This window comes from Nyctereutes procyonoides, unplaced genomic scaffold (genome assembly GCF_905146905.1).
Source record: "Nyctereutes procyonoides isolate TBG_1078 unplaced genomic scaffold, NYPRO_anot_genome, whole genome shotgun sequence".
Classification (NCBI taxonomy): Eukaryota; Metazoa; Chordata; class Mammalia; order Carnivora; family Canidae; genus Nyctereutes; species Nyctereutes procyonoides.
The window spans coordinates 8794153-8809451 of record NW_026575020.1 but is presented as its reverse complement, the minus strand read 5'-3'; the positions used below and the strand labels follow the sequence as shown (position 1 = coordinate 8809451).

Here is a 15299-nt window from a genome sequence, read left to right as displayed (position 1 = left end):
GGTAGAAACCCATATTGTTGCTTTTAAGGATTTGCTTTGAAATAATATGATTAATACTTTCTTTAGGAGGGGTTAGAATTTCAGATCTAGTAGATTTGGTTATTACTTAGTTTTTTTGTAGCCACCCGTGAAGAATTAATACTCAGTGGTGGAGGGAAAAGATTGGCTAAGGAGTTTTGGAACCATGGACCCCTGGGAAGACAGGAATAGCTTAAACAGCAACCTTGTCAGTATGTGAAAAATATTCAGATTTTCATCAGATGGCATTTGGTTGATATTAAGACTGTTCAGAAATGATTGATGGGGCACCTGTGTGGCTCAATCAGTTAAGTGATCAACTCTTGATTATCAGCTCAGGTCTTGATCTCAGGGTCCTCGGTTCAGGCTCTATGCTTGGCTACACACTGGGCGTGGAGCCTACTTAAAAAAACACAAACAATTGTTAAAGACCTGTTGTTGCTTCTTCTTATACCATATCCATGTCTGAACAGATGGTAGTACTTAGCAATGCTATTAAATATAAATCTGGGCAGCCCCGGTGGCTCGGTGGTTTAGCGCACCTTCAGCCCAGGGTGTGATCCTGGAGTCCCGGGATCGAGTCCCACGTTGGGCTCCCTGAATGGAGCCTGCTTCTTCCTCTGCCTGTGTCTCTGCCTCTCTCTCTCTCTCTCTCTCTCTCTCTCTGTCTCTCATGAATGAATAAATAAAATCTTAAAAAAAATAAATATAAATCTGGTTGGGGGAATATGTTTATGTGCCATAAGTAATTGATAGTGATGAGTAATGAATAATCATTTTCATTGACATTCTAACCTTGGTAAAAATTGAGGATTGTTAAATTGAAGTATGTATAAAATGAATACGTGTATATAGGGATACCTAGGTGGCTCAGCAGTGGAGCGTCTGCCTTGGGCCCAGGGCGTGATCCTGGAATTCTGGGATCTAGTCCCACATCAGACTCCCAGCATGGAGCCTGCTTCTCTCTGTCTGTGTCTCTGGCTCTCTGTGTCTCTCATGAATAAATAAATAAAATCTAAAAAAACAAAATGAGGGGCGCCCGGGTGGCTCAGCGGTTGAGTATCTGCCTTCGGCTCAGGATGTGATCCCGGAGTTCTGGGATCGAGTCCCATATTGGACTCCTGCATGGAGCCTGCTTCTTCTCCCTCTGCCTGTGTCTCTGCCTCTCTCTGTGTCTCTCATGAATAAATAAATAAAAATCTTTAAAAGAAATGAATATATGTATTTTTTTAAAAAACACTGTAAAGTGAAATTTCATATTTTTTCATATTTATTTAATAAAAGTTAAGAAATTTTCCTATAGAAAAACAACCTGACATCTTAATTTCAGGTGAAAGGTACAATAACTTTTCTAAAAAATTATAGAGAATTCCTTCAGAGAATGATACTCTAGGAAGAAAAAGAGATCTCGGGGAAAATCTTAAATACCACATTGGAGTTGGGCCTGTCTAGGACTAAGGCTGATTTCACTTACAGCATGACAACTTTTTCCGTAGGAACCCCTCCGTCAGTCATAAGCAGCTTCTTTCCTCTGCCCTGTTAGGCAGGCTCCTTTTATTTTGCTCTTCCTCAAGGAAAGTTTATGTAATACACATAGAGCTGCTTCAAAATATGGGTCTGTCTACTCAAGATCACGTTTTCCTGTGTTTATATGTCTGTACTAGAAATGCCATTCAATTAGCAATTATAAATAGCTGTCCATTGCTAAAGAACTAGATATCCTAAAGGTAAATTCTGGGAACCTTCAGGGAAAGGAACTTTGAAGGATTTAACCTTGTCTTTTCACTATTACAAGGCAGGTAACCTTTTTTATATGCACCCAAAAAAGTTGTTTATTTTTTTATTTTTATGTCTTTTTGAAGATTTAATTTATTTATTCAGGAGAGACACAGAGAGGGAGAGGCAGAGACATAGGCAGAGGGAGAAGCAGGCTCCATGCAAGGAGCCTGATGCGGGAGTCATGGACTCCAGGATCACGCCCTAAGCCACAGGCAGATGCTCAACCACTGAGCCCCAGGTGTCCCCTCAAAAGTTGTGTAAATGGCACTTTAATCAAACACATTATTTGCTGCTTAAGATAAACTTGCTATGGCTCTTTTGTTTTATTTTTTAAAGATTTTGTTTATTTGAGAGAAAAGAACAGAGGGAGAGGGAGAGGAGGAAGCAGGTTCCCAGCTGAGCAGGGAGCCTGAAGTGGGGCTCTATCCCAGGACTCCAGGATTACAACCTGAGCCAAAGGCAGACGTTTAACCAACTGAGTCACCCAGGTGCCCCATGGTTCCTTTTGTAATATGCATAACTGTTCTCTCTCTAATCAAATTCAAAATTTTGTATCAAATACTGAATTTGCTTAAAAGAAGATATGCCTTAAAGAAGACAGTGGAGGAAATGCAAACATTAAGCAGTTGTGTGGCACTTGGGCAAACTGTGTATACACACTCTTATATTAATCACCAGAAATTTGAACCTTGGTCTTACATCAGTCAGAGCGTTTTTGTTTTTTTGTTTTGTTTTTTTAAGATTTTATTTGTTTATTTGATATAGAGTGTGAGCACAAGAGCAGCAGGCAGAGGGAGAATCAGGTTCCCCACTGAGCGGAGAACCAGATGCAGGGCTGGATCCCAGGACCCTGGGATCATGACCTGAGGTGCAGGCAGACATACAACCAACTGAGCCACCTAGGTGCCCCTCAAGGAGTGTTTAAGTGCATTCCTTTTTTTTTTTTTTTTTAAGATTTTTATTTATTAACAAGGAAGGGCACAAGCAGGGGGAATCGCAGGCAGAGGGAGAGGGAGAAGCAGGCTCCCAGTCGAGCATGGCCTGATTCGGGGCTGGATTCCAGGACTCTGGGATCATGAAGGCAGCTGCTTATCTGACTGAGCCACCCAGGCGCCCCTAAATGCACTCTCTTTCATCCTCTGACCAGACTCCATCATCCACCCCCATTTTAGAAATTGAAGTTTAGAAAGGGAATATGAAGTGATTTGTTCCAAATTCCATGCTAGTATGTGTGACTGGATTTGAACCTAGCTCTGTCATATTCTGTTGCCTATTTTCAATAATGCTTTTAGGTTATGGAATATATGAGTGTTAAAATTAAAAGCACTAGAAATTTTTCTGTGCCTCTTTGCTTCTGGCATTGCAACAACCTTAAGAATAGTGGCCTTGCCGGTATAGATATATGGATGATTCTTGGGTGCATATGGAGAGATTCATGGCCAGCACAATTAAAGGGATCCTCATGCCATTTTTCTTCAAAACCTCACTTATTGCCTTACTTCCCAGCTTGAGCCAAGGTGACAGTCGACCTCTACTGTGATTTCTTTATGCAGAGGGGAGTAGAGATTTTTCCAGACAGTGTGTTTGGGATTCTTTAGGACTGCCAACTGTTTGTTACTGAATTGACTCCTGAATATGTGTGAATTAATGTACATAGCTGAGAAAATGGAGAGGTGCAGTTATGAGATCTGGAGAGATGATGCTGGTGGACCCAGCAGTAGATTATCTAAAGTGTGCCCTCTTTTTTACTGTCTCACCTCTCTCTTTTCTGTCTGGCAGCACTGATTATGCCCTGCCATTCACTTTTTTTTTTTTTTAAAGCAGAACTATATTGTGAAGCTCTATAATTAAAGTTAATTTTTTTTAAATTAAAAATTTTAGGGATACCTGGGTGGCACAGTGGTTGAGCATCTGCCTTTGGTTCAGGTCGTGATCCCAGGGCCCTAGGATCGAGTCCCGTATCGGGCTTCTCGTGGGGAGCCTGGTTCTCCTTCTGCCTGTGTGTCTGCCTCTCTCTTTCTGTGTTTCTCATAAATAGATAAAGTCTTTAAAAAAAATTTTTTTTTTACATACAGTGTATTTTTTCTACTTTTTTGGGTGAATTTACAGAATATAGTGCATATTTTATTTCAGACATCAGGAAATGCTTTAGGGTGTGGGGTTTTCTTGTGGGTGTGAGGAAGAAAGAACAATGAGCTTATAGCCTGCCTAGAGAATTGACTAAAAGGGCAAATTGAACCAGTCCCTAGAATGCTTAACTTTTTGACCGGCTGAGTCAGAGGGAGTTCTGGCCCTAAAGCCAACTAGCAAATGGCAGAACACAGCTGATCCTTAACTAGCTGGTCAAATTGAGCACATTAACCCTAAGCTGGAGTCTATAAAATTGTAATATTGTGAGGATTAAATGAACAGTTGCTATCAGTGGACTGGCTGACTTATGCCCAATAAACGTTAGCTATCATTTTGTTATTATTCTTTACTATAAAGTGCTAGTTTAATTGGGCTGGAACCAGGACACCTGGGTGGCTCAGCGGTTGGGCATCTGCCCTTGGCTCAAAGAGTTATCTCAGTCCCGGGATCGAGTCCTGCATCAGGCTCCCTGTGAGGAGCCTGCTTCTCTCTTTGTGTCTCTGACTCTCTGAGAGGCTGAGCAGGGACCCAGACTTGGGGCTCTATCCCAGGACCCTGAGATCATGGCCTGAGCCAAAGGTAGACACTTAACCGCCTGAGCCACCCAGGTGCCCCATATTTTATCATTCTTTCAATGAAATCTATAGGCACAAGAAATAAACATCTTGGTATTAAATTCCTTAATTAAATGGAAAGTGATATTTACTCTGAATCCTTTGTAAAATAGAAAAGATCACACATCAGGGTATGGTCTCCCATGAATAAATAAATAAATAAAATCTTTAAAAAAATAATTGGGTTGGAACCAGTTTCGTATATAGACCATTTTTGAATGTTAGCATATTATATCTGGGATATATTATTTGAAGAAGGGGTCAGTCTTTTGAAGAAGATTTAGAATTCAACATTTTATAAATTTAAAATTAATCATGTAAGACAAGAATCAGTCTTTAGAATGTACTATTTGGGGGTAGAACTGATTCTATATTTGCATGTATAATTTTTGTTTTTCTATATTGAATAAATAGATATTGTAAAGGCAGTCTAGGAAGTTTCTGTTTTCTTCATCTGAGCTAATCAGTTGCATATAATTACTATCCAGTATATAAGAATTCAATTTAGGTTTTGTAAAATCTTTTGAAAATTGAGTTGATACCTATTTGGCTCAACTATCAGTTTGTTATTTTAGTTTCATTTTTGTTTTTTTCCTTAAAGTTCCTCTTGATTCAAGAAAAAAACAGTTCATTATTGGGACACCTGGGTGGCTCAGCGGTTGAGCATCTGCCTTTGGCTCAGGGCTTGATCCTGGAGTCCCAAGATCAAGTCCTGCATCGGGCTCCCTGCATGGGGCTTGCTTCTTCCCCTGCCTGTGCCTCTGCCTCTCTCTCTCTCTCTCTCTCTCTCTCTCTGTCTCTCATGAATAAGTAAATAAAATCTTAAAAAAAAAGTTCATTATTTCTGACATGCTGACATGACACAAAGACAAAAACTGTATTTCTGCAAATATGTTTTTTAATTGGGAGGTAAAGAGAAAATTTGTAAATTTAAAATAGAGGGTATGTAAATTAAAATTTTTTAATGCCTTTACATACCATATCCCTGTAATTCTATGTTAATTTTTCTTAGTCTGATACAATTCTTATTTAGATAGTCTTAATTGGGAAACAGCCTATTTAATTCTTTTTTTTTTTTTTAAGATTTTATTTATTCATGAGACACACACGGGGGGGGGGGGGCAGAGACACAGGCAGAGGGAGAAGCAGGCTCCATGCGGGGAGCCCCAACGTGGTGGTACTCAATCCCAGGTCTCCAGGATCAGGCCCTAGGCTGAAGGCGGTGCTAAACCGCTGAGCCACCCGGGCTGCCCTGTTTAATTCTTTTTTTGATTTGATAGAATTACTTAAATCATGCATCAGTTCAGCTTTTTGTTTATTTGAAGTAAATAACACTTTGGAGATTTCATTTTTTTGCATACAGGCCAAGTAAAATTTCTCCCAACAAAAGTGTGCTTTTTAAAAGTTTTACAGATTTTTTTCAAGATCTTCTCTTTTCTTTTATCCTTTTAACATGCTACAGTGCATGTTTCAAGTTATATTGAGCTTGAAATCCATGTTCATACAGCTATAGTTTAGAAACTTCTATAGATGTTCCATGCCTTTTTAAGCATTCAAGGAACATTCAAAATTTTTTTTCTTAAAGATTTTATTTATTTATTCATGACAGACACACAGAGAGAAAGAGGAAGAGACAGAGACACAGGCAGAGGGAGAAGCAGAGCTCCATGCAGGGAGCCTGACATGGGACTCGATCCCAGGTCTCCAGGATCACACCCCGGGCTGAAGGTGGCACTAAACTGCTGGGCCACCAGGGCTCCCCGGAACATTCAAATTTTAAGAATTCAAAGGATAGTCCCAAGAAAGTCATCAACTTTTTCTTGTCTACTTACCAAATTTATGTTCTTTTAGATTGCTAACATACCTTTTCTTATTCTTTAAAATTCATTTTTTCTTAATCATATGTTAGTATCTAGCAAAGGCCTTTTGAATTTATGATGAAAATCTGTTGCATTTTACATGTTTTAATGCCAGATTTAGGTTTCTTAAAAGTGGAATTATAGATTACCAAAAACTAAATAGGATTATAGAATTTCTTGGCAGTTTGTATACTTGATATTCCTGAAGCTTTTACTTCCATATTCAGCTTGTCTATCTTATGGCTCCTTATCCAAGATTTAAAATCAGAGTGCTCTGATGGGGTACTTGGCTGGCTATTGGTAGAGTATGGGACTCTTGGTTTCGGGGTTATAAGTTTGAGCTCTATGTTTTTAAAAATAAAATCTTTAAGAAGTAAATAAATCAATAAAATCAAAGCACTCTGATTTTTCATTTTATTTGCTATTAGATGATTACATTAAGTGATGACACCAATATATTAACAATCAAACAAAAGAGAAAATATTTTAGCTTTTTTTTTTTTTTTTAAGATTTTACTTGGGGATCCCTGGGTGGCTCAGCGGTTTAGTGCCTGCCTTCCACCCAGGGCGTGATCCTGGAGTCCCCGGATAGAGTTCCCTAACAGGCTCCCTGAATGGAGTCTGTTTCTTCTCCCTCTCCCTGTGGCTTTGCCCCTCTTTCTTTCTCTGTCTCTCATGAATAAAATCTTTTAAAAAAAGATAAAGATTTTACTTATTTGAGAGAGAGCGTGCCTGCTTGAAAGGGGTGGGGGGGCCGAGGGAGAGGGAGAAGCAGATTCCCCGCTGAGCAAGGAGCCTGACTTGGGGCTCTATCCCAGCACCCTGAGATCATGGCCTGAGCCAAAGGTAGACACTTAACCGCCTGAGCCACCCAGGTGCCCCATATTTTATCATTCTTTTAATGAAATCTATAGCCACAAGAAATAAACATCTTGGTATTAAATTCCTTAATTAAATGGACAGTGATATTTACTCTGAATCCTTTGTAAAATGGAAAGGATCACACATCAGGGTATGGTTTCTTCTCAAGTTTCATGTTAATTTCTTTTTTGGTTTCCCATTTTAGGGAATGGATTTCTCAAATGCCCTTTATTATTGGTAGTCTTTTATCACCTCCTCCCCAATGCCTGTGTCCTAACTTGTGTTATTTATGTCAAAATTATATCTTTTAATAATGTCACATATTGTTAAAAAAAGTTATCACTATGCTAAGCAACATGTTGGGTACTTCTTTGGACACCTGCGTCCTTAAATGAATGTAAGCATTTGCATATATTCCTTTGCTGCTAAAATTTTTTTCAACCTTAGTATTCTTTTACATGGAACTGTGAGTGTCTGGTAAATAAGAAATTTCTACTAAAATGTTCCTTATTAAAATACTGTTTTTATTTCAGATATTAGCCTTAAAAATTTGCATATTTTTTCTTTCTTCAAAATAGATGATCCATAATTATATGGAACACTTAGAAAGAACAAAACTTCATCAGCTCTCAGGGAGTGATCAACTAGAGTCCACAGCTCATAGTAGAATTAGGTAAGCTTTGTTAAACATTTTGCCTTGAGAAAAATCGAAATATTCATCTGTTTATTTCTGTTTCTCCCTGTTCTTTAATCCTGGAACAATAGTTAGGCTGATTCAAAAGCTCTCTCTCAGAAAGCATGGTTGGAATGCTATAGGAGAGAAGAGTTTAGAAAAATAGAAACAGCCCTCGCTATTGAAAAGGTAATTCCTGAGCCATGCCATCTAAGCAACCTATCGAGGTATTTTGATTGTTTTGTAATACTTAATGGAGATTATACTAGGCTTAAATTTTTCTGATTTGTGGGAGTGCTGAAAATTTTTCTTTTCTCCTGTATAATTGGTTTAAAGTCCTTTTTGTTACGGAGAGGCACGTTCGAAAGGGTTAGACTTCTGTTTGATGTAGGAGTCTGAATAAATTATGTAGATCTCCCAAGCATTGTAGCCAATGAGCTAAGCCAGGACTCTTAGTGGAGAGGAAAATAGTTAATAGGCTCGCTGTGGCTCTGAATTGCTGCATAAATGCTAGGAGCAGCAGCTCTATGGTTATGAGGTGGGGAGAGCAGGATGACGTCATCGCTCCGGAGCTGCTGCAGGATGGAGTGGAAAGCTGCTGCTGATGGCATTGTTTTTGTGGCAGCAGCTGAATGACAGATCCTCACTACAAAGATACCCCTTTGGCCCCTGTGTAGGCCTCCTGGTTCGGGTGTTTCACCATGCCAGCACAGCGCCATGAGTCCTGGATGCATGCTGCTGTTTGTGTTTGGCTTTGTTGGCGGGGCGGTGGTCATTAATTCTGCTATCTTAGTATCTCTCTCTGTTTTGCTGCTTGTGCACTTTTCTATTTCTACCGGTGTGCCAGCTCTGACGCAGAACCTACCAAGGATACTCAGGTACTCTAGTCTCTCTTAGAAGCCCCTGTTTAGTTGGTTTTTCTCAAATTTTCAGCTTCACGAGTCTGCTCGTAACCCTTTCTGTTGCAGATTGAAACAATGGAAAATGGCCTGAAGCTAGGATTTTTTTTATTTTTATTTATAGTAATTTACAGGCCATTACCTAGGGATACGGCTTTGTCTTTGGAAACTACGGATTTAAGAAAAGGATTTTCCTATTGTACTTACGCAGCAGTACAAGGTCAGTGTGGTCTTGTTTTAGGCAGTGTTGAGAGAGTAAAGGGAGAACAAGAGTAAAACAAGGGGTCCAAGTTTATACCACCTCTGTTTAGCATCTGAGCATTTAGGGGCCAGTATCTTTCATGCTGAGACTTGTAGCCGATTAGACACAGGCGGTAGGTGTTTATTTTTTTTCAGTTATCCTTCGACTGAATGGACATTGTAGGCATAATTTTTATAGTTTTTGATAATAACTTCTGGGAACTGACAATTCAAATATTTTTTTACTGAAAAAATATATTTTAAAGTGAAAGAATTTAAACCTTTTAGGGCAAGGAGTACATTCCCCCCATTATTTACACATCAAAGTTGTGAAAGCTTTACAAAGCCTATTCACTATTGTTTTGTCAGATGTTGCCCTTTCTTTGTAGACTTGGGTGACAAATATCCGTGCCTGTTTGTGGAGGTAGTCATTAATCTCTGGAGCTTTGCTGCTGCTCTTTCTACTGTACCCTGTAAGAACCATCTTCTACATCTTTGATATTTAAGGGTTGGGTATCTTTTGTTTTCTAACTCCTCAAACTAAAGGCATCTCATTTGTTCAGATTTCTGCATTGTGCATGGTTTTAAAGGAAGGTTTGTGGTGTCTAGATTTTATTATTTAAATGTTTACTTAAAATACTCAACTCGTGGATTTAGATAAATTAAGATGAATTAAACTAATAAGTTCCCTCAGTGTTTTCTTTTTATTCATTGGTCAGTTTGTGTTTAACATTAGTTTAAGGCCCAGAAGTTAAATTTCATCTATGATCTAAAGTTAGATGCTTGGTCATTTATTTTCTTTCCTGATTTTATAAAAATTTGAAGAAATCTTACTACTTTTGTATATTTAGTACATAAAAGATTTGTTTATATGTATATTTAGGCTTTTAGGTAACAAAGACCTTCACTCAAGCATATGTAATATTAAAAGAAGATAAATTTTAAAGGGCTGTCTTAGGTTTGGGTTGTGTTTGAGATGGCTTTCTGCTGTGCCATGCAGGGCCGTACAGTGGGTAAGAGGCTTTGGAGCTGGGCTGCTTGCCTATAAATGCTCTGCCACATGTGAGCTGTAGGACCTTTAGCAAGTTGCTTAAAATCTCTGTGCCTCAGTTTCCTTCTCTGAGATTCTTACCCCTCTGGATGGTTTTAAAAATCAATGTGAGGTTATTATTTTTAATTTAATCAGTTGCAAGATCTTTAATAAACCAAACAAGTAAATAATTTGCAGTAACTTATGCACTCCATTTTTAGCAGAACTATTTTCCAGAGCTCTAGCTATTTTATTAATAAAATACCTTATGATTAAATTCAGAAAGTTTTTGACACAAAAGTTGTTGATAACCTAATGAAATAAAGATGCCAAATTCTTCAATATTAAGTTGTCAAGAAGTAGAGAGGTTCCAAGGAAATTACATGAGCCTTGGAGTGCCACAGGGCTGACTTTGAGTCCCATCTCTGTGGATTCCTGGTGCTTAATTTCTCTGAGCCTCACTTTTCCTAATCTGAAAACTGGGGAAATAATCCCTGTTTCCTTATGAGAATTGAATGAGATAATGTAAACAAACCGCCCTTCTTAGTGCTTGCCAAATGGTGAATGTTGAACAATCTTTTTAAAATTTTATTAATGGTTATTTGTTTTAAATGTCTATATTGCCAAGAAGCTGTTTCAAAAGTAATTTGGAATTTATTTATACACAGGTTACATTTAAATAACCAATTAAAAATTGAATATATGGAACTAAGGCAGTGTTTAAAAGAATATACCAAGGATTCTGGTAGTTGAAGATGGCATTGTTTCTAGACAGTGACCTCATATTGGAACATACTGAAACCACTGGTGTTTAAACCTGTTACTTGATGTTTTTCCAAATGTATCCCATTCTTTGTTTTTTTCTGTGAGTTTCACTGAAGTATTTACATTTAATATGTAGAGTACTAAACATGCATACCAATAGACTTTAGGACTAAACGTTCAACTTTCAGGGTTTCTTTTTAAAAGTAGGATTTCTAATTGATTTGTGTAATTACACGTCTTCCCTCTCCTCAACTCTCATGAAACATCATTAAATAAGGAGAGAAGACATGTATGTATTAATATTTTTTTCCAGAGTTGAAACAGTGTGACCCAAAGCACCAGCACCTTCTTGATAGTCTCTGAAAAAAAAAAAAAAAAAACAAACCAAACCCTCTCCCTATAGAGCAGTTTCTAAATGATTAATAAAAACAATATAAAGAGGTGTGAATCCTCCTTGTATTTTGGATAAAGCAGGCTCATTTAACAAGAGTGGAATAGCAAAACTTGGCTTCGTGGCAGACTGTTTCCTCCAGTAGTTTTAATAATTTTCCTGTATTTGATATGTGTGAAAATGAATGGATGTTGTCTGTCATTCATATAGGAAGATAATTCTAATGACTGGCCTGTGTTTTGATTTCTGTTAGCAGTGTGATGGATTTGCATGACATTCGTATTATCTTTCTGCTTGTCTTTGCTTTTTTGGGTTGGAGAGCTTTCCATTAAACTATCCCATTAAATTCTTTCCCTTTTGCTTAAGTTATTAAGATATGTTAAAAAATAAGTAAGTCATTTAGTAGCTCTTAGACCCTTAGATTTTTGGTTCCCAAAATACACCCCCCCCCCAACTGAGGGATAAACATCAGGAAACAACTTTTTATTTTGTCAAGTATGAACATTAAAACAAAATTTGCTTTCTAATCATTGTCACCATCATTTGATGAAAGAAAGGAATTTTAAAATCAGAGAAGCAGAAAAGATGAAGAGAAAGGTCCGTCATTCTCAGGAAAGAACAGGTTCTAGGATATATGGAAATGTGTAGGTGTACAATATGGCCTATATTATCCAGTAAGGATGTAATAAATAATGTCTTTTTTCACTGTAGACTTAGGAAAACTTTATTGCTGAGCCAGCATTGGGGAATAATTGGTCTAAATAGAATAGCTGAGTAGTTACTTTAATTTTTGTCATTTGGTTGTTCTAGAAGTTCATAGACACAAACTTAAATTTGTTATTAAAATCTAGCCTTCTATTGTGATTTTCCCAAATCAAATAGGTAAAGTACCCCAAGTGTAAAGAAATGATGAATAATTAACTATTAGAGAAAAGTCCTGTTTTATTTCATTGTGCATACATACCTTTAACCAAATGCAATCTCTCAGTCCTTTTCCTTCACCTAATCTTTAAGAAGGTCTCTGACAGTTTTACTAATCCTTCTGATTGTAGTGAAGAATAGAAAAGCATATCCTTTGTGTTAAGTGAGGGCACATTTCAGGTGGCTTAAGATTCTTGTTATAAAAATGAGCTTACAGAATAAAAGACTTATTTAGTAAAACTGAACATTTTCCCACTTTTATTTATAACCTCAGGGTGTTTCTATTCTAATTTACATTCTTACCCCTAGAGGTAGCAGTTCCAGGAGGCCCCAGACCTTTAGTGTCTCTTTTCTTGCCAGCTTCTACTTTTTTGGATTATTGACCCAGGACAACCTCTTCGTAGGCTGGTTTCCACCCCCTAAAAAGCCGTTTGATTTTTAATCTGCTGTGCATACTGAAGGATATGTTTCTTGTTGAAATTCTATTATTATTAAAATTGTAACTCTTGTTCATTGAAATTTCCCACAAAGCATTGAAAACTACAGGGTTTTTTTTCCTCTTTTTTTTTTTTTCTCTTGAAACTACAGTTTTTTATAGAATTTTTTGGCCTCCTTGTTTGGAAAAACTGACAATGGTTTTGTCACATGTACTGTGATGGAAAGGAATGCATATATTTGTTCTGTAGAAAAAAACAGCTTTCCTGCTGTTAAGGATTAAAATTCTTTTGAGTTCTTTTTACCACTTAATCGGTAGTCCTGATTTAGATTATACATAGATTTTCCTTTAGGCAGAAAACATGTACCCTGAAGAGGGTTGGGGAAACAACTAGGTATTGGTTTCCGGATTTGGGAAGTGTTGAAGGAAGGGTGGGATTCACTTCCAAAGGAAGAGGTTGCTAGTTTTCCTTAGGGCTAATGTAAGAGTGAGTGAAAATGTAGTTTTTGTCACTGTGAAACCAGACCACAGACTGCTCCCCGGGGAAGGAACTCATCAGTAACTTACAACATATCCTAAACATTAGTTTACTACTTTTCTTAGTTAATTTCTTGGGGCTAATTTGAATTTCTGAGACTGTCCTTTTTTTCCTTTGATGAGTCTACTTGTTTAGATAGGCAGATGGTATTCTTTAAGAGTGATTATTCTAAAACAGTGACAGCCCAGGCTTATTACTTATAGTCATGATGATAAAAATTAAAAGGAATGAATGAATCCTTAATTTTTTCTTCCCTCTTCAATAGAAAAGAACGTCCTATATCATTAGGGATTTTCCCATTACCTGCTGGAGACGGATTGCTTACACCTGACACCCAGAAAGGTGGAGAGACCCCTGGATCAGAGCAATGGAAATTCCAAGAATTAAGTCAACCACGCTCTCATACCAGCCTGAAGGTAAGCTACATTCTGCTGAAATCTTCAATTTACGTTGTATAAGCTTTCTTACCCAAATTGAACTACTAGATTAACTAAAACAAAACAAATGCATTTTATTTGTATACATTTTTATCTTGTAAAACTAATGCCTTTTATTTATTTATTTTTGCCTTTCTTTTAAATTGGAAATGAGCTCTTCCCAAAGAGTTTTTTTACTATTTTTTCAAGTTATATAGGAAAACAAAGTCAAGTATTGTTATAATCTTGACTTGTTATAATCTTGTCATTAGTATACTAATGACATGATTAATCAAAATTTCTATTTGATATAGGCTATTTTGATATTTATTTGATCATACAAATTTTAGGTGGGGTAACTAGTGATCTTAATGATGTTTTTTTAGAATTGAAAATCATTGGTACTGGAAACCCTTGGTTCACTGTTGAAGTTTCATAATTTAGTAAGGCTTTGTTTTTTGTTTTTTGTTTTTAAAAAAGATTTTCTTCCTCAAAACCCTTCATAAAGCAATATCCAAAAGTGCATTGTGTTTAGCTCAAAAGCCCTGACGTTAGTTCATTATAGATTATATTCTTGACCAAGAACATACTGTCAAAGAAATTATAATTAATAGTATACTCTAAGAGGGGAGATATGGTAATAGTTCAAAAAATATTTAAAATTGGGGCACCTGGCTGACTCAGTCAGAAGAGCATGCAACTCTTGATCTTGAGGTTGAAAGTTTGAGCCCCATGATGGGTGTGGAGATTACCTAAACAAATACATAAATAAACTTAAAAAAAATTAAAATTATTCTAAATCTTATAAAGTTGATATTTATAAAGAATATTGATTATAAAAGAATTTTGTTATATTATACATTATCATAAAACAAATAGGTCACCTACAATGAATACAGGTAGATTACATCTTATCTCCTTTTCTTGCTTTCTTTTTTCCAAAGTACTTTTATTATGGTCTAAGTGCTTAAAGATAGCTCTTATACTTTCAAAATACTAAGTCATTTACTACTTAATTACTTTGTCTCTTTCTCTCCAATCAGGACATAAAATCTATGTGGTTTACTTATTGCTGTATCCCCAGCACTTACAAAAGTATCTAGCACGGAGTAGCCACTCAGCATATGTTTGTTGAATGAACTATTTGTCTTAGATGTTAGGAAGACTTTTTTGGAATAAAATACACTCAGCTCTGGTAGAGGCATTTAGAATCATTTCATTGACCTTTGAAATGTGCTCAGAACAGTAAGCAATCAATATTTGATAGCTTTTCTCCCACTGAAAAGTATTTTTAACATTAAGACTGGCCTCACCTTTTCCCCTTCTCTTTTCCTTGTTGCTCAGTTTATTAGAAGCTAATCATGCACCTGCTCAATATCAGTTCACAGTGATGCTGCTAGGAAACTCTCTAATTTTTTACTCCTACTGCCACTCTGGCTTTTTTTTTTTTTTTTTTTTTAGCTGCCTGTAGGTTTACTAGGTCTTTCAAAACACCCGTTCCTCAATTCGCCTACTTACTGTGTCCCTTTCCCAAAACAAAATTAAGTAGGAGGGATACTTTTAGTACATCAAAAATGTATACCATCTGGTTAACTATATTTTAATTATATTCCAAAAAGGAACCTCAAAGAGAAGATTATTATAATTCTCTTGTTTAATCCAGTAACATGCTGTGACAGAACTTTACTGAAAGTTATAAACTGATTAACAGATTATTAATATGGACTTA

At 36.8% G+C, this 15299-nt stretch overlaps 1 protein-coding gene across 7 annotated transcripts in view; it reads left to right on the top strand.

Annotated features, from left to right (window-relative positions):
* The window catches only part of SPAG9 (sperm associated antigen 9), a 142007-nt gene that overhangs the window by 51957 nt on the left and 74751 nt on the right, over nucleotides 1–15299 (top strand). For 4 of the 7 annotated variants that reach the window (XM_055318486.1, XM_055318496.1, XM_055318488.1 and 1 more), the window contains exons 4-5: nucleotides 7840–7934; nucleotides 13420–13570. In XM_055318486.1, the coding sequence (XP_055174461.1) occupies nucleotides 7840–7934; nucleotides 13420–13570 (246 nt within the window). Of the gene's footprint in view, nucleotides 1–7839; nucleotides 7935–8636; nucleotides 8813–13419; nucleotides 13571–15299 lie in introns of those variants that run through there. The other 3 variants (XM_055318516.1, XM_055318510.1, XM_055318503.1) reach the window with 1 other exon arrangement.